This window comes from Sphaerodactylus townsendi, linkage group LG13 (assembly GCF_021028975.2).
Source record: "Sphaerodactylus townsendi isolate TG3544 linkage group LG13, MPM_Stown_v2.3, whole genome shotgun sequence".
NCBI classification, from domain to species: Eukaryota; Metazoa; Chordata; class Lepidosauria; order Squamata; family Sphaerodactylidae; genus Sphaerodactylus; species Sphaerodactylus townsendi.
The window spans coordinates 56,214,208-56,234,181 of NC_059437.1; the positions used below are offsets into that span (position 1 = coordinate 56,214,208).

A 19,974-nucleotide genomic window follows, 5' to 3' on the forward strand; every position below is an offset into this window, starting at 1 on the left:
GGCAACCTGAGCCGTCCCTGCAGTGTTTATTTGACTTAGTCTTCTGCAGTTTTGTATATTATATGCTGGGAGCCTTGGCCTCATCCGATCCCTGGAAACCAAATATAGGTGTCCCTCGCACCCTAGAGATTACATGGCTAATGGCCCACACATTTGCAAGCATATCTGTCCAGCAGTGAGAGCTAAAAAAACCCACCTTGTGTTTCTTTACAAACAGCAAAAGGTTCAATTCTCAGGAAACAAAGATTGTACCCAAGGGCCTTTCCCCACTTAGCTTAAGCCCTGTGCTACTTGAGGAAAGTAGCGTGAGGGTCTGACACTCCCATGGAAGTGACAGCTGCAACTGCTCCGGCGCTGCAGCTGTCGCCCCTCAGCGTGAGGCATCCTGGCGCTCTTGCAAGGGTGCCTTTTGATGAAACCCAGCACAGGCGTGAAGAGTTGATAAAGCGCCTGGCAGCCAGGGATGCTGCGATGTAGAATTGCCGCTTGGCGATGGCGAGGAAAAGTGGGGAAAGGCCCCAAGATAGAGGTCTGAATGCGCTCACAATTGCGGCGGTGGAGGGTATACTGGGGGTAGTCTACCCGGTACACAATTTATTGATTCGGAGGCAGATCATAGAATCAGTGGGCGCAAATTATTCTGTTTAAAGGCAGGTGGCTGGCGCTCTCTCTTGCCCTGGGGAAAACCCAGTGGGCAGGGTGTGGCCTGAGCCAGAGTATTGCATCTCCTCCCACAGCCTTCATCGCCCCCCCGTCCCCACACTGGTATTTTACAAAAAGCTTTCCATGCAGAAAACCAGAAAACCCCCAAAGTGTGCTTCTCAGCTATCTTTGGATAGAGGGTTACCGAGGGAGTGCATATCACACTGAAGAATTATAGAACCTGCAGCGACGGTGGCTAAAAGGGCCAGAGAGCCTCATGAGCCTCCACAGCAGCCTCTGATAATGTGTATGTCGGTGGAGGAGGCTTTGGTATTGAGTCGCAGTGCTATAAAGCCATCCCTGCGTGGCCAGTTCTGGTCGAAGCAGCCACCACCAGTCGGCTTGTCATTACAAAGCCCTAACACTTTTCGTAATGAGGAGCGAAGACATGATAGATTATTTTTTAGAGGAGGAGGAAGTAAAGGGTCTTTTTTAAAAGAAAAAATGGTGAGGGCCACATCTGGAGCTCACTCGTTTTATGGCCCTCCTGTGAGGCAGGTGAAACATGAGAGACCGTGGCTTGTCTGAGGCCGCCCAAGGAGGCTCAGAGGTTGAGTGGACAGATGCCTCGTGTGATACCCAGGAGAGACCACATGGGCAAGTGGCCAAGCTTTCCTTGGGGAATTGCCCGCGCCAGTTCAGAAGGCAGCCTGCTGGTATTGTACCTCAAGAAAGGAGTGGCAGGCACCACAGACAGGGCCTTTTCTGTTGCGGCACCCATATGAAATTCCCTGGCACCAAACTTGCGGACTTTTCATTTGTCAAGCCAAAATGTATTTCTCTTCCCAAGAGGATGGACCACTGGCGCGTCAGAGACAGCGTTGTCTACTCAGGGTGGCCGCCAGTACGCAGCATCTCGGGTAGAGGTTTTTCACAACGCCCCCTGCCAGATCTTTTAACTGGAACTGCCAGGACTTGAACCAGGGACCTTCTGTGGCATGCCAGCCACAGATGCAGGTGAAGCGTCAGGAGAAAATGCTACTGGAACACGGCCATACAACCTGGAAAACCCACAACACCCTAGTGATTCCAGCCATGAAAGCCTGGGACAAGACATTTAGATATGCTGTTTATAAATGTACCTTTCCCCTCCTGCTCACTACATATTGGTCTATCACAGTGGTGGCGAACCTATGGCATGGGTGCCAGAGGTGGCACTCAGGAAAAAACCCTTTCTGTAGACGCGTCTTGAACAAGTCACACATACCCCCCACACACACATATCTAGGCTGGCGGGCCACTGGGCTCGTTATTGGCATTAAACCTAAGACCTAGTTTTTGAGAGCTTAGTGTAGGTAACCCTGTTAAAGCTGTTAAACCCCACTGATTTTCATGCAGTATTAAAAGCGTGATTCTTTGCCTGGGGAATGCTTCGGTTGCTGGCAGTAAGGGCTTGCTCTGAGTAAACCCTCTAAGTCGTGATTCACCGGTTGGAAGAAGTTTACTGATTGCTTCAGAGCAAAGCCACCAACTACCACCAAGCACTCGAGTAACACACTCCGAGAACCACCGAACCAACGTTTTTTTTCTAAACTAAAACCTCAGTATTCAGGTTAAATTGCCTGTTGGCACTTTGCGCTAAATAAGTGGGGTTTGGGTTGCAATTTGGGCACGAATTTGGGTCTCGAAAAGGTCCGCCATCACTGGTCTATCAGCACTAAATAAATGAGAGGAGTGGAATGCTGAGATGGAGAAGTCATGATCAGCTATAAGGCAGATTCATAAACGCAAATTAGAACCCAGGTCTCACTATTGGAATGCTCTCATCTCAATGCTGGACAGACAGGCATGACGGCTCTGAGATAAACCAACCCGTTCGTGCTGCTGCCCAGTTGGAATCACAACCATCTTGCCACATCTCCAAGAGGAGGCGGAGCCTGCTGTTTCTTGGCCGGATTCAGCCCCGGCCCCTCTCCAGTCAGGAATTCAGCACACCCCAAAATAACCTCCAGAAACTGATGGAAATCAAGGCAAGAGAATACTACTGGCATCATGCACTCAGCTTGGCAGGATCAGGACCATCCACCTATCAAAGCTACACAACCCTCACATGTGGAGACCAGGCCTTGGCCTTTGAAGTTTTGATTCCAGCTTTCAAATTATGTGCCAATTAAGCAAAGTTGCCACACACAGAAAACACCCCCACCCCCACCGAAGAGGCCAACATCTGGATTGTCTCGCCTTTGATTTTCCTTTTGCAAAAAAAGGCAGGATCCCGCCCTTGGAAGATGATTGGAGTTGCCACGACTCCAACGTCTCCCCTGCCTTTGGCTGCAAACGCTCTGCAGATGCCGATTCATTTCACTGCTAAACATTTACATCCTCTGAGAGCTTTATTAACCTCAGACGGAAAATATTCAAAACACAGGAAGAATGCAAAGCCCACAGCCAAAGCTGGGCCGTTTGTTCCTTGGGAAAGACATGCTCGGATGCTGCTCCAGCCACCGAGGGCAGAACTGTTTCAGCCTTCTCCCTGTGGGCCCCCAATGCTGCCTGCTCCCCTCCCCAGAAATGGCTCTGGACATTTCAAGATTGGCAGGCCAGATCTCAAAGCTGTGATTCTTTGTGGCACGGCAACATCTGTGCACACCTGAATTTTCAACAGGACCCAAGGTGAGCATTTGTAGATTTGAGCACAGCAGACCGACACTGGAGCAACACTGAACCTCTCTCTCCTTCCTGCACCCTCCCCCCAACCTGGGTAGGGATAGTGCTGCATGGCTTTCTGAACAATTATAATGAGACCGGTTTGCAGGGCGAGACCGAATTTGTATGCAGAAGATCCCCAGCGCAGCCCCAGAGTTTTCGGGTTGCTGTGATGCCAGCCACAGACGCAGGCGAAACATTAGGAACAAGATCTACCAGACCACGGCCACACAGCCCGGAAAACCCCCAACAACCAGTTGAATCCAGCCATGAAAGCCTTCAACCACACCAGAACCTTCTGTTCACACATTCCATTCCACACAGGCTGTGTCTGGGCTCCCTGCTTGGTCTGCAGACGTGAGTTGTGGGTTCCTGTTCATTCCAGTAAGCAGAAGCCTGGCACAAGGGGAGGGGGGATGCTTCAACCTTGCCCTTTCCCCAGTGGCGTATCTGCCTAGTACCCCTTGTCCCCGGGCGCCACTCTTCTGGTCACGTGGGGGGCGCAAAATCAGCCCCCCACGTGACCAGGAAGTCCTGCTGTCTCGTTTTCGTGTGCCTAGACCCCATCCGAGGCACTCAAAAAACGACAAGGCAGCAGGACTTCCTGCTGCCTCCAAGCGCCCTCGACCCCACCCTGGACTCCCCCCTCTCTCCAGAAGAGACTGCAGGCTGCCGGCTGGGAACCCAGCCAGCAGGAGGAGTCTGGGGTGGGAGGTGGGCACCCTAGAACTTGCCCATGTCCATGGTGACATGGGCAGGGTTGAGGGCAGTGGGGGGAAGCCTGGAAGCATCAGGGGCGGAGCTAGGGTGGTGGGGGCAGAGCCTGGGGGGCGTCCTGGAGACAATTTGTCTCCTGGCACCATTTGGCCCTGGTACGTTTCTGCCTTTCCCCCTTTCCTTACCTGAAAAGGCCTGGGGGAAGGATGCTGGTGCACACAAGTGCCCCCTGGGGCTGCTGTTTCAGGTCCAGAAAATGGCCCAGTGGGGAAGACTGACGCCCCTGCCCATGGCATGATTCTGCCCCCCTGACCCACCCTCCTGGGCACTGCACGGGTGAGAACTGAGGGGAACACGCAACTCACATGTGACTCAAAGGCGGAATGAGCAACTCAAACAACACACAGCCTGTGTGGACTGTGATGTGAATCGGCCACACGTGCTCAGGGATTCTGCCCTGCATTTTTTTGTCCTTACAAAAGAAGCCAGGGTGCGTTTCCAAAGAAGAGTGTTCAAAATGGACACAGCTAGCAGACAGCTGTGGAATTTTGCCTGTGAATGTAACATCAGCTTGTGGGTTCTGTGGGGCAGCAACTTGGAATGAGTTTGCAACAACAAGTTTTAAAAACAAAATGGTTTACTTTCTTAACATATAACATCAAACATCTACATTTAACATCACACTTCAAGGTCCTGTTCAGGTTTCATTTCAAGTCCTTCTAGTTACAGTCTTCTGATATTGCCAAGTCCAATTCTTCTTTGCAAGTGGGTTGGCTCCTGAAGACTCCAAGGGCTTGATGAACAGGATTCAACATGATGAAGGTTTCCAGGAGAACTCTCACCCATTACAACCACAAAAAGAAACCCTTAACAAGGTGTTAAGGGCTTATACAAACCAAGGTCCGAGTCTGGTAGCCTCGTCTCCTCCAAACTACATGAGCTCTGCAGCCTTCTGCTGCTTTGAGTCTCCACCCCTTTCTGGGTCAACCCATTCTGAGCATGGGGGTTACATGAACATTTGGGGGAACTGGATTTTAATCACTTTTCAATTGTTATTTTATTCATCTTTGCATACTTCTTTTATGCATTCTGTTGCTTCTTTCACAGTATACCAATAGTATAATTGACCTTGTAGTGGGCTACTAGACATAGGACTTTGGTGTGCATTATTTTCAGGCAGTGGGCTTAAGGGTGGTTTGTTGCCCTGTCCTTCCCATCTCTGTTCTATTCCCTTCTGTGCTGTTGCTTTGTCCACTTGAAGAAGAAGAAGAAGAAGAAGAAGAAGAAGAAGAAGAAGAAGAAGAAGAAGAAGAAGAAGAAGAAGAAGAAGAAGAAGAAGAAGAAGAAGAAGAAGAAGAAGAAGAAGAAGAAGAAGAAGAAGAAGAAGAAGAAGAAGAAGAAGAAGAAGAAGAAGAAGAAGAAGAAGAAGAAGAGGAGGAGGAGTTTGGATTTATATCCCCCCTTTCTCTCCTGCAGGAGACTCAAAGGGGCTGACAATCTCCTTGCCCTTCCCCCCTCACAACAAACACCCTGTGAGGTGGGTGGGGCTGAGAGAGCTCCGAGAAGCTGTGACTAGCCCAAGGTCACCCAGCTGGCGTGTGTGGGAGTGCACAGGCTAATCTGAATTCCCCAGATAAACCTCCACAGCTCAGGCGGCAGAGCTGGGAATCAAACCCGGTTCCTCCAGATTAGATACACGAGCTCTTAACCTCCTATGCCACTGCTGCTCCTTCCTTTGGGAAGGGATGGCTCTCTCCTTCCCTCTCCCCCCCTGCCCCGCCCATTTCCCCCTTGATTTTGTGCAAGAGACGCTCGACTCCTTTCTAGACTGGGCCTCCTAAACATCTCCAGTTGCCTTTTTGGAAAACTCAGCTCTGCCTCATTAATGGAGGCTTCATTCGGGCTCCTCGTAAAGCTAAGGACATCTGGTTTGAATCAAAACACTGGAATAAATCGACAGCCCCCGAATGTAATAAGATCTAAAGCTCCCAACCGAAGGCCACGTTCAGCACACAGGATATGCAGCAAACGAGTCCTCCTTTGATAAGTGGCTCCGCTTTCAGACACCGGAGACACAACTCTCAAATATTAGGAAACGGGGCTGGCACCAAGGTCTGCGTCCTCCAAGCTGCGGAGCTCTCCGACATTTCGGCTGGCTGGAATGCTGGTTTCAGGGCTTGTTCAAACACCACTTCCCAGGGGAGCTGGATCCATTTGGGTTCCCAACCTCCAGGTGGGGCCTGGCAATCACCTGGACTTACAACTAATCCCCAGATTGCAGAGATAAGTCCTCTTGGAGCAGGGGTGTCAAACTCGCGGCCCTCCAGTTGTTCATGAACTACAATTCCCATCAATCCCTCCCAACATGAGCACTGGCTATACTGGCAAGGGCTGATGGGAATTGTGGTTCATGAACATCTGAAGGGCCGCAAGTTTGACACCTGTGCCTTGGAGGAAGGGACTGCTTTGGGGGTGGTCTCTATGGCCCCATACCCCACTGAGGTCTTTCCTTCCCATCCCTTCCCCAAACTCTGCCCTCCCCCAGGCGTTACTCCCGAACTCCAAGAATCTCCCAAACTGAAGTCCCCACCTGGGAGAAAAGCAGGACAAGAAATGCTCTAAATAAGTAAATCACACACATTCATAACTAACTGTACATCCAAGTTCACCAGACAAACAGCAGCTGTTCACACCTTGGTGGGACCGGGGAAGAGCCACCGAAGCCACGACTCCAGGTCAACTGTCCAAGAGGGGGGAGTTCCTCCTCTTCCAGCTGCATGCCACAAACGCATGTTGGGAGTCCTGCAGCCTTTGTCCAGAGCTGTCCTGGACAAGCAGCAAGGTTAGCCCAGTTCCAGCATAGGGAGGCTTTGAAGAGCCCCCTGGCTCTGTGTGCTCCGCCTCTCTCAATGCGCAGAAGGGCACCAGGAGGATTTAGCAGGAGGCCTGTGCTTCTGGGGTTCCTGCAGAAGCTTCCGTCTCCCCACGCCTCTGGGTCATCCCGGAAATCTTGGAGGGAATGAGATGGTGCCGGAGCGTTGGGATTACACGGCTTTGTTTCCCAACCTCTCTCTTGTCCACTGGGACTTGATTCCTCTCTCTGCCGCCTGAGCTTCGGAGGCTTATCTGGGGAATTCAGATTAGCCTGTGCACTCCCACACACGCCAGCTGGGTGACCTTGGGCTAGTCACAGCTTCTCGGAGCTCTCTCAGCCCCACCCACCTCACAGGGTGATTGTTGTGAGGGGGGAGGGCAAGGAGATTGTCAGCCCCTTTGAGTCTCTCCTATAGGAAAGAAAGGGGGGATATAAATCCAAACTACTACTACTACTACTACTACTCCTTCTTCTTCTTGCACTGATCCCCTCACACATACCCTGGACCTAACCAGCCCCCTCTCTAATGTGCTTCAGATTCAAGACCCAAACAACCTGACACGTAGTGACAGTTAGTGGGAACACCCTGCTGCATACGTACTGGCTACGTATCCACTATTTGCAGGATCACTCCAGTTTGTTACACCTCATGCTTTCCGACTATGCAAATTCTAGGTGGCTGAAACTAGTTGAGGGAAAAATCAACACTCTTGGCTTTTCATTAGAGTCGTTAGTCCCTCTTTCCCTACCAGAAGCATATAGCTGCTTGAAAACTAAGCTATTAGAACAAGAGTATCGGGATATGATAACAGCTGCGAGGAAAACGTGTTCCCCCCTGACCCTGCTTATTCCAATTGAACAAGGACACATGGCCAATTATTTACAGTGGATCACCAACCCTAAATTAAGAAGAGCTTTAACACTGGCCAGATTCAATCTAATGCCTTCTATGCTGCTCTATGGCAGATATCAACAAATTGATAAACAGAGGAGGCTATGTCCATGCAATATGGGTCAGGTGGAGACACTCGATCATACCCTCTTTCATTGTGTAAGGTTTGCAAAAATCAGAATGTCACAATCTGCACTTATCCCATTTCTGTATAACAATCTAACTGATGCTCTTAAGATACCTATGCTTTTGAACAACATGGATCCCACAGTGTGTGAGAATGTAGCAAAATTTCTGCTAACAATAATAGACGTAAGTCTAGATGAATACCAACCAATGTCTATGTATTATGACCACATATAGCCAGCAGTAATTTTTCTAGCTTCTGTCAGTATCCGATGACGTTTAAGTGAGTTAACTTAGCTGAAGGAATGTCCTATAGTTACAGAAGGACCATGTATATATTTTAGTATTTAGTATTTTAGTACCAGTGTCTATAATTGTGAGCAATAATGGGCAAATTTTGTATGCTGATTTTGTATGTTTATTTTATGCCAATAAAGGCTTGTGACTGATTGTGACTGAATGTGGCATCTCCCCTCCCGGATGATGGAGGCCGCGGGTCTCTTGCCCAATTGCTGGCGTCAGAAAACAAACCCTCACACCTCCTGGGAACAGCTCAGTCCTCTGGCCTTGTTTCCTGGCCCTCCAGCTCTCTGTGATTACTTAACAGACGAGTCGCAACACTCTGTGCTTCCTTTCGGCACAAGAGAAGGTGCGCTTGGTTTGGGCCATACAGACACCAAGCCTGCCAGCGATGGGCAGTCAACCAGAATAAGAGCATCTCTCCTTATGCAAAGCAGAAGGTGCAATTTTCAGTAAAGCATTGTTTATGCACCGCAACTGGGTAGAAGAACATTGGGATAGCACTGGTGTGTCAGGCCAAGAGCCCATCAAATCCAGCATCCCATTTCTCCCAGCCACCAGGCAGATGTCCCCAAAAAGGCCAAGAGTAGGGCACAGAAGGAGGAGGAGGAGGAGGAGAAGAAGAAGAAGAAGGAGAAGAAGGAGGAGGAGGAGGAGGAGGAGAAGAGTAGTAGTAGTAGTAGTAGTAGTTTGGATTTATATCCTCCCTTTCTCTCCTGTAGGAGAGACTCAAAGGGGCTTACAATCTCCTTGCCCTTCCCCCCTCACAACAAACACCCTGTGAGGTAGGTGGGGCTGAGAGAGCTCCCAGAAGCTGTGACCAGCCCAAGGTCACCCAGCTGGCGTGTGTGGGAGTGTACAGGCTAATCTGAATTCCCCAGATAAGCCTCCACAGCTCAGGTGGCAGAGCTGGGAATCAAACCCGGTTCCTCCAGATTAGATACACGAGCTCTTAACCTCCTTCGCCACTGCTGCTCCAAGTTCAGAAGAAGACACAGTGTCTTCCTGTCCCCTTCCCCAACCCCCGTTAATCACACACTGCCAGCAACCAGCAGACACAACTTGATGAAGCATCCACACTCCTCTAGAAGGTGAAACAGAGATCCCTGATGGCCAGGCAGCATCACACACACAACATGAGACAGAAAACCCAGCATTTTGAGGGCCTACAGAGGGAGTCTCGACGGCTGCCCTAACTCTGCTGATGTGCAAAACTTGAATTCACTGGTGCTGCACTCAGGGTGGGTCCCCACTGACAGATGTTCCCAGGACTTAAAATGTGCTGGTGTGTGAGCGCCCTCTTGGGGCAATTAGCAGCATGACAGCGTATAGAGAAGGAGGGCAAAAGCGCTTTCAAGTGTTAGCGTAGTCCTTGACTTGGAGGGTTATAACTTATGGGTGCTGCAGATCTAAGGAAGGGTGCTGTCCAACCAGGGTGATGGTGGGGAGGAGAGAGAGGACAGGCTGGTTGGCTGAGGGTTCTGAGGTGGATCTTGTTTGCTGTTGGGGTTTTAGGTTTTTGGTTTCCCACCAGCTTCAAGCAAAAGGCCAAGGAAGGCTTTCTACAAACTTTAATACATAATTGTGAAAACTGGCAGAGTTGAGCCAATCCGGTAGCCATTAGGCCTTCCTGTCCTTTGACTTGTTCTGGCTTCTCAGTGGGTCACCCCAGGCCATACTGCAGGTTGCCAATTCCAGTTTGGGAAATCATAAGAACAAGCCAGCTGGATCAGACCAGAGTCCATCTACTCCAGCTCTCTGCTACTCGCAGTGGCCCACCAGGTGCCTTTGGGAGCTCACGTGCAGGAGGTGAAAGCAATGGCCTTCTGCGGCTGCTGCTGCTCCCAAGCCCCTGGTTTGTTAAGGCATTTGCAATCTCAGATCAAAGAGGATTAAGATTGGTAGCCATAGATGGACTTCTCCTCCATAAATCTATCTAAGCCCCTTTTAAAGCTATCCAGGTTAGTGGCCATCACCACCTCCTGTGGCAGCATATTCCAAACACCAATCACACGTTGCGTGAAGAAGTGTTTCCTTTTATTAGTCCTAACTCTTTCCCCCAGCATTTTCAATGGATGCCCCCTGGTTCTAGTATTGTGAGAATCCCTGGAGATCCCTGGATATTTGCTGGTGGAGACAGAGAGGGTGCAGTTTGGAGAAAGACCTCAGCAGGGTATATTTGCCATACAGCCCACCCTACAAACCTGCCATTTTCTCGAGGGGATCCGCCATTTGAATTAAGTAGGGATCAGTGCACACAGTACAACCCAATAAAAGTTACACTGAAGAAAGTTCGCAGCAATTGTTGTCTACTTTCAGATGAAGTCTTGTTGTAAGTATAATGCATGTGCAAAACCACAAACAATGCAACAGAACCACGAGATATCTGGAAGGCAGACCCTAATAACACTGATTTTAGAAATCCTGTGTAGTCCAAAGCAAAGGTCCTGCGTAACACAATGAAAGTTTACTCTGCTAACCATAAGTCAGACGTGTGTGTAACCCCCATGCCCAGAATGGGTTGACCCAGTAAGGGGTGGAGACTCGGAGCAGCAGAGAGGCTGAAAGAGCTCTTTTGCAGAAGAACAAGGCTACCAGACTCGGACCTTGATTTCTATAAGCCCTTAACACCTTGTTAAGGTAATTTCAATATTGTTGGGAACTACTGGGAAGGTAGTTGTTGTTTTGCTGTGTTGTAAATGTTGGAGTTTATTGTTTCAGGGTTTCTTTTGTGGTTGTAATGGGTGAGAGTTCTCCTGGAAACCTTCATCATGTTGCAACCTGTTCATCAAGCCCTTGGAGTCTTCAGGAGCCAACCCACTATGCAAAGAAGAATTGGACTTGGCAGTATCAGTAGACTGTAAATAGAAGGACTTGAAATGCAACCTGAACAGGACCTTGAATTGTAACGTTAAATGTTGATGTTTTAAAAGTGTTAATTGTAAAGAAAAGTAAACCATTTTGTTGTTTAAATTTGGTTCTTTGCAACTCATTCCAGGTTCTGCCCCACAGAACCCACAGAAGGAGGTTACATGTGCTGCTTCAAATTGTTGTTCGTACAAGCTTTTGCACAGTTTGGAAGCACAGACATCTGGAATTTATGTTCTACTGGCCTTGAAACTTGTTCAAGACCGGTGCACACCCAGGTTCCGGTTAGCTTAGTGGAATTTCATTGTATTACACAGGACCTTTGTTTTGTACTACACAGGATTTTTATCAGCGTTATTAGGATCTGTATTTCGGATACCTAATGGTACTGTTGCATTGTTTGTGGTTTTGGACAGGTATTATAACAAGAGTCTTCTATTACTTCTATTCAGATGCATTCACCTATTGGCCTTGCTATCTTCATTGTGACTCGCATGCTACAGACTTCATTGTTACTCACATGCCAAGCTACTTCTATTCAGATGGCCTCCCCCACTGACCTCACAGTATATGTATGCCACTTGCTTTCCTTTCCTACTATCAGATCCTCTGAAGATGCCAGCCACAGATGCAGGCGAAACGTCAGGAGAGAATGCTGCTAGAACACGGCCATACAGCCCGGAAACCACACAGCACCCCAGTGATTCCGGCCGTGAAAGCCTTCGACAATGTATTATAACAAGACTTCATCTGAAAGAAGACAGCCATTGCTGGAAGCCTTCTTCAGTATAATTTCTATTGGGTTGTATTTTCTTGAGGGGAACTGATCATAGTCTGGAGATCATAGTCTGATCATAGTCTGGAGTTGGGCGACTCCAGAGGATCTCTGGGCCCAACGTGGAGGTTGGCAGTCATACCAGACTGAGATATGAGAAGGCCGGCCTCATCCAGAGAGAGAGAGAGAGACCCAGAAAAGACCCGGAGGACAAGAACGGCGCACAGCAATTGCTTTCTGATGGTTTCAGCCTTTCTACCAGTTCCTGGTGCTGATATTGAATCCAGTGACTCAGTTATGTGCAAGATGCTCTCGCAAGATTGTGACTCATTCTTACTGCAAAGGAAAGAACCTGCAGCCTGCTGGCAGGGCCAGTTGGGTTGGGCCGCACAGCAGGCTGTTCTGGGGAACGGGGAGGGCCTGCAAGAGAGGGTGGGGCCGGGCCACATGCAGGATCAGAGCCTTCGCCCAGCCACACGCTTCTGAGAGGCTCCTGGTGTTGAAGAAATGGTTTCCTCTCGGGCCTCTCATCAGATCCCGGGCCCAGTGACTCATCTCAGCTGACAGCGTGAACTGAAAAGCAGAACCCTCGGTTTAAAGCTCACTCACACCTTGCCGGGCAGATTGGTTTTCATAAAGGCCACCATAAAGGCCACCATAAAGGAGCAGCAGTGGTGTAGGAGGTTAAGAGCTCGTGTATCTAATCTGGAGGAACCGGGTTTGATTCCCAGCTCTGCCGCCTGAGCTGTGGAGGCTTATCTGGGGAATTAGCCTGTGCACTCCCACACACGCCAGCTGGGTGACCTTGGGCTGGTCACGGTTCTTCTGAGCTCTCTCAACCCCACCAACCTCACAGGGTGTTTGTTGTGAGGGGGGAAGGGCAAGGAGATTGTCAGCACCTTTGAGTCTCCTGCAGGAGAGAAAGGGGGGATATAAATCCAAACTCCTCCTCCTCCTCCTCCTCTACTCCTCCTCCTCCTCCTCCTCCTCCTTCTTCTTCTTCTTTCCTCCTGAGCATCCACAGAGTTTGCCTGACATTAGAAGAAGAAGAAGAGTTTGGATTTATACCCCACCTTTCTCCCCTGTAAGGAGACTCAAGGTGGCCCACAAGCTCCTTTCCCTTCCTCTCCCCACAACAGACACCTTGTGAGGTGGGTGGGGCTAAGAGAGTTCTGAGAGAACTGGCAGCTGCCCCACCCGAGGGAATGGTGGTGCCAGCCTTAGGTGAGGACAGGTGCCCCTTCCGGGACTTAGCATGGACGGGGTCTGCAGTATCACACGCTGCTGAGTGAATCTTTGTTTAGAGTCACCTGCAGACAGAGTTCAGGACTACCAAAGGAGTAGGGCAGGGGTAGGGTGGGATAGGGTGGGATACCCCATGCCCATCTCACGATACCTCTAAGGTGTCACGAGGTAGGGTGGGATATAGATCTAAATAAAGAACAGCCCTTTCCCACCCAGATGCCCCGCCATTGCACCCACAGCAGCTGGCATTTCAAGGTACACAGCCTCTGAACAGGGAGGATCTATTCAGCCATTATGGCTAAGAGAAACTGAGGGGTTGACCTTCCCTGAACACCAAGCTCTAAAGCCATCCAAGAAAGCCTAGGAGTAGCAGGCGGCAACAGGGTGGAGGAGACGTCCGAAGGAGGAAGACACAGACCAGGAAAGGTGGTGGCTGAGATGGAGCAACAGCCGCAGAAGGCCCTTGCTTTCACCTCCTGCATGTGAGCTCCCAAAGGCACCTGGTGGGCCACTGCGAGTAGCAGATAGCTGGACTGGATGGACTCTGGTCTGATCCAGCTGGCTTGTTCTTATGTTCTTATGGAGACGAGAGAAAAGACAAGGAGCAAAATCAGCAAGGGAAGACAAGGACAGAAAGAGGAAGCCGTGGGGACTGGAGCCTCATCCTCACCCACCTCAGCTTCTGCTCCTGGGCTGAGAAAGCCCCGGCCCTTTCATTTCCCCTACAGCCAGGTTTCCTGTGGCAGGGGCTCCTTCCCAGAACAGGTTGTGACTCCTGCTGCAAGAGAACAGAAAGCCCACAATGCAGATGTGGGGGCATGCCCAGAGCCCCCCACGCAGAGGGTTTGGCCAGTCACTTTGGGCTGCAGTAAGAGGCTCTGCAAAGACGCAGGATTTGCCCTGCTGGACCACAGCCAAGACCTGTCTAGTCCAGCAGGCATCAGGACGCTCCTGGGAAGGGGGACCCCAGGCAACAGCCCACCCCCACCATTTGCTCGAGGCTGCTGGGATTCAGGGGTAGAGAAACTCCGTTTCGCCTTTAGAGAGCCAGCATGGTGTAGCGGTTAAGAACAGGTGCACTCTAATCTGGAGAACTGGGTTTGATTCCCCACTCTGCCACTCAAGCTTTGGAAGTTTATCTGCTGAACTAGATTAGCTTGTGCACTCCAACACATGCCAGCTGGGTGTCCTTGGACTTGTTCCAGCCCCTCGGAGCTCTCTCAGCCCCGCCCACCCCCACCTCACAGGGCTGTTGTGGGGAGAGGAGGGAAAGGAGTTTGTAAGGCCCTTTGAGTCTCCTTACAGGAGAGAAGGAGGGGGGAATATAAATCCGAACTCTTCTTCTTCTTGTTGTCCTTCTCTTGGCCAGTCTCCTTAGTCAAGGCCCACATTTTGTTGCAGATCCAGGACGGCCTTGCTCAGCAAAAGTTTATCTTTGAAAAGGGACTGCATGGAAGCCCCAACTGAATGGCAGCCACGACAGTGGGACAGGCAGGGGTTTCATTTCCCCCATGCCCATCTCACGACACCTCTAAGGTGTCACGACTTCCGCTAAGGACTAAGGACAAAATGAGCCATGTCTGGCCTCTGGCATCAGGGAGAAGCACCTGCAGCTTATATTCATGGGATCTAACCTCTTTCCCCTTACCTGGCCACACCAGCACCTGAGGGAGGGGGTGGGAGAGAGCAGTGATTTATAATTTCCTGATCTCAGACCTTGTATTGCAGACCTATAAAGCAGAACATATGAAATTAAACATGTTCAATAACCTCGTAAGAATGAACACACAGCCATTTCCATAGTTCACTGCATTTAATATTACAAACATCAATGACTTTCAGGACAAACAACCCCCCACCCACCCACTGCTCCTGTAACCCCCATGCTCAGATTGGGTTGACCCAGTAAGGGGTGGAGACTCAAAGCAGCAGAAGGCTGCAGAGCTCCTGTAGTTTGGAGGAGACAAGGCTACCAGACTCGGACCTTGATTAGTATAAGCCCTTAACACCTTGTTAAGGGTTCTTTTTGTGTTTGTAATGGGTTAGAGTTCTCCTGGAAACCTTCATCATGTTGAATCCTGTTCACCAAGCCCTTGGAGTCTTCAGGAGTCAACCCACTTGCAGGAAGAATTGGACTTGGCAATATCAGAAGACTGTAACTAGAAGGACTTGAAATGAAACCTGAACAGGACCTTGAAGTGTGACGTTAACTGTTGATGTTATATGTTAAGAAAGTAAACCATTTTGTTTTTAAAATTTGTTGTTGCAAACTCATTCCAAGTTCTGCCCCACAGAACCCACAGATAGAGGTTACACTCCAAGTACAGAAAGCAGTTTTTTTGGGAGGTTCAGCTTTTGCTGAAGGGAGCTTCTTTGCCTCTTCTGGTTTCAGAATGACCTGCCTGGAGGTCTCTGCTAAGTCCTAGGGAGGTTTACTCAGAAACAAGTCTCAGGAGTCTCGCTGACACTCACATAGGGTTGCCAGTTCCAGGTTAGTAAATTCCTGGAGATTTGGGGGTAGAGTCTGGGAACGGTGAGGAGGAGGGACTTTAGGTGAGTCTAATGCCCTCGAGGGCTCCCTCCAAAACAGCCGTTTCCTCCAGGGGACTGATCTCTGGCGACTGAAAACTAGCACTTTTGAAAGATCTCCTTCTGAAGTAAGTGTGTCTACTGGCAGTGGGCAGCGGGCAGCGGGACTGCAGCAGATTTCCAGCATTGGCCGGGATCGGGGTCAGCGCTCCTACCTTTCCCTCTTAACTAGTAAAATCAGAATAAATTATGTAAACAGAAAATCTGCAACTATACAATCTCTAGACAGGGAGCAAAACTTTAATTGCATGGCTGCTTTTAATCAGCAGACTCGGAGTTTCCACAGTCCGGGACTGAACAGACGCCACCCTTTTCATTCAAGACACAGAAGGTTCTGCAAAGAGGAAACCGGAGTGGGCTGAAGAACTCCAAAGCACGCGAGAGCGAGTTAATGGTCAGGCAGGAAACTGTTCAGAGTCAAATTGTCCATATCTGTCTCCGATCTGTTCTCGGCCAGAGACTTCACCCACTTGGCCTGGGGGAGCCTTCCTTCCGAAGCCTCCGCCTCCTCAGCGGCCAGCAAGGACGAGATGCACACCATCTCCGTGTGGTTGCGCTGCCGGAGCTTGTAGGCCCGTTTCTGGCGCAAGAGCAGGGTGATGAGAACAAAGGTTGTAATGATGAAGACGCCGGCAACGAGGGCAAGGAGGGAAATGGCCAGCAAACATTGCCCGAGCATCTTGTCGGGGTCTGGGGAGTCCTCTTGAGAGGGAGGTCTTGCCTGGACGGTGGGGATCGGCTGGGAGTTGGCCGTGGGCCACCTGGCAGAAGAGTTGGTACTTCCTGTTGTCTTCACACCAGACTTTGAGACAGGCCCCAAGGTCCCTGCAGAAATAGTGGCCGCCACAGACTGAGGAATTGCCACGGAGGAGGACCACGTGGAAGAAGGACGGCTGCCATGTTTGGCACCTTCCGTTTCGGTGAAGTCTTCACTGAGGCTGGTGGTGGTCCTTTGGCCATGAAGTGGTGCTGTGTGCACCATGGTGTTGAGGCGGGCAACGGCAACTTCTGTGGAAGCATCTCTGAGGGGGCTGGGTGTTGCCGTGGCCTCAGCGGAAGAGCCATTTCCCGCCAGCCCTGGGTGAAGGGTTCCATTCTCCCCTAGTTCAGGAGTGAAAGGCTGGCTGGTTTCATCGTCCAGTAGCAGAAGCGTTGTTGTCTCCGGGACAGACTCGTTAGAGCTTTTCGTGGGAAACACAACGTCCCTCTTTCTTCGGGGTGATGGAGTAGAGTCGCGGCTTGCCTCTCCCGCCATCTTCCACTCCCACTGTCCTGTGGCCACAAGCAGAGAATCGGCACGGAGGCTACGCGTCTTCCCGTTGTCTCCTGCCACGCCATCTTGAAAGAGAAGTCTCAGGCTGGGGAAACTGTAGCCGCCGGCCAGAAGGAGGCTGGAAAGGACCACCATGAGGGAGTGTTTGACGGGCATCGTTGGACCTGAAGTAGGCAGCTGGGGGAGACAGGCCAAAACACACATTAACATCAACAGTCACTCTCCTGCACTCAAAATGGCCGCCACGTACAAGCCTTTTGTCTTTCATTAGAACAGAACTAGTTCTTTGGCCAAACCACCCACAAAGCTGGTTGGGGTGGCACAATGAGAAAGGTACTGGCATTCCCTTCTGGCTGGCACTTAGCTTTTCCAAAAGCGTTGCCCAAATCCTCAGGTGGTACCTGGAGGTCTCTCACAATTAGAGTTGACCCCCAGACCACCAGGGCAGGTGCACAAAGGAATGAGGGTGCCTCAAACCAGTATCGGGGTAAAGGCGCTGCCTTTTGTTCCCTTCAGGTGGGCAGCTGCGGGGCCTTCTCTGCAGCTGCTCCTCACTAGAGGAGTGCCTCCCTGTGTCTAATCTGCTGTGATGCCACTTCTTTTTCTAGGTGCTGGATGGTAGGTAAGTGAACTCATCTAGGCCTCTTGATTTCCTGTCTTTCCCCCGACTGTGATTTTCACCCTTGCTGCATGATTTTTATTGTACGTCATCGCTGCTTTAATTGCACAATGTCCGTCATTGCTGTTTTAATTCAAGGATCCTGTGAACTGGATTGATTGATGGCATTTTTCTGCTGTCTTCCTGACTGTCTGCCTCTCATTACCCAACATGTTTGTCTTCTACTCATGCAATCGTGCTCAGCAGGGGCGGGGGACCAGGGCTAAGGAAACATGATTTTCTGTGGGTGTGAATGAGAACGAAGAAGCCCGATAAAGATGCTGTTTCCACGGAGTCAAGTGACTCACCCCACCCAAGGCATTTTGAAGAACAGCTATTTCTTGGAAGCCACCTTCCCAAGTTCAACATCTAGATCGTAGGTGTCAAACTCGCGGCCCTCCAGATGTTATGAACTACAATTCCCATCACCCCCTGCCAGCATGATGCTGGCAGGGGATGATGGGAACTGTAGTCCATAACATCTGGAGGGCTGCGAGTTTGACACCTGTGATCTAGATGGACAAGTGGCAGTTGTAAGTGAAATATAGGCCCGTTATGCATGGAGCGTTTTCCTCGGGGCTCTTTGCTTTGCAGTGGGGCCATAGTGGAGTTTCCTTGCATTTCTCTGTTTATATGCGAGGAGGCACACCCTGCTCACCACCTCCAGGTTGCTCCCAATCATTGCAAGATTGTTGGCTTTGTTTTAAAGGCTTTAAAATTCTTATATTGATATTTCTATGTTATTAATTAATTAAATTTGTAGGCTGCCTCATCCCCAAAGGGTTCAAGGCGGCTCCCAACATGGCTGTCCCCAACAAATAATACAACATAAAATTAAGCCATTAAAACTCAGCAGCAATTAATAAATAAATTAAAACAACCAGATTATGTAAACACATATATACACAGGCGCCCAATCTAAGGCCAAAGAAAGGAAGAAGAAGGAAGGAAGGAAGGGGAGGAGATAGGCAGGGCCCAAGGTGGAATTAGGGCCCGACCAGATGGTCCAGGCTGGCAGTTTTGATTTAATTTATATCCATCTTTCTGTGTTACATTGATATTTCTGGGTTCTGCATGCCTACGCCACACTAAAAGAGCACCGGCTAAGAGGGCTGCCCACGCTTTGTGTGGATAGAGGCGCACAAACTGCACAATGTGGGGCGGGGGGGGAGAACGTAAGCAATGTTTCCAGGACGGGGAGGTAGCAAGCCAAAGATGCTTATCTTGGTCACATCATAGAAGCTAGTCCACAGGCGGGTTTTTTTTTTTGGAGTTGGGTGGAAAGCAAGAGGGCCAGAAGCCGGTCAATTCTGTCCTGTGACACCTGACACAACACGGCCACAGGGTAGAAATAAACTGCACTTGTAGCAAGAATGAATTCAGCTTGGGCTGTTACCACAGATCTCCAGCATCTTTTGAAGGCAAAGAAGGGGGGTGATTTGGATCAAAGCCATTGCGGGGTGGGTGGGTGGGGGGAGTGAAGGCTCAGTCCTTCTATCTCCAGCCACGCAGCTTTGCTAAGTTGAAATGGATCCAACCACACACAATTACTGATCAGACCTGGCCCCCCACGCTGCTGAGAATAACCAGCCACAGACCTCCCGCGGTCCCTGCTACTTTCAGCTCCGGCACGGGAAAGTACCTGGAGAATTTGGGGGTGGAGCCGGTCAGATGAGGGCGGGGTTTGGGGAGGGGAGGGGCTTAATGGGATATGATGTCATAGAATCCACCTTCCAAAGCGGCCATTTTCTCCAGAACTGATCTCTGTCACCTGGATAGCAGCTGTAATCCCAGGAGATCATCAGCCACCACCTGGCGATGGGCAACCCTACATAAGGGGGCGGGGCAAACCCAGAGGATGGGGCAGGGACAGGAATGAATTTGAGCCACCGCAACATCTACAAAGGGGGAAAGTTGAGAGGAAGGATTGGAAAGGGGACGGGACAGAGATGGCCCCCTCTATCCCAACCAAGAGTGGGTTCTCTGCAGCAGTGGCGTAGTGGGCTAAGAGCAGGTGCACTCTAATCTGGGGAAGCGGGTTTGATTCCCCGCTCTGCCACTTGAGCTGTGGAGGCTTATCTAGTGAACTAGATTAGCTTGTGCACTCCAACACACGCCAGCTGGGTGACCTTGGGCTAGTCACAGTTCTTCTGAGCTCTTTCAGCCCCACCCACCTCACAGGGTGTTTGTTGTGGGGGAGGAAGGGAAAGGAGATTGTAAGCCCCTTTGAGTCTCCTTACAGGAGAGAAAGGAGGGATATAAATCCAAACTCTTCTTCTTCTACTGCTTCTTAAGGGGTAGCCATGAA

At 50.3% G+C, this 19,974-nt stretch overlaps 1 protein-coding gene across 1 annotated transcript; it reads right to left on the minus strand.

Annotated features, from left to right (window-relative positions):
- Positions 1–15,357: 15,357 nt before the first annotated feature.
- Positions 15,358–17,274, minus strand: SELPLG (selectin P ligand). Its single transcript, XM_048514786.1, has one exon. The coding sequence runs from the start codon at positions 17,216–17,218 to the stop codon at positions 16,124–16,126; it is 1,095 nt and encodes a 364-aa protein (XP_048370743.1). The 5' UTR covers positions 17,219–17,274; the 3' UTR covers positions 15,358–16,123.
- Positions 17,275–19,974: the final 2,700 nt, after the last annotated feature.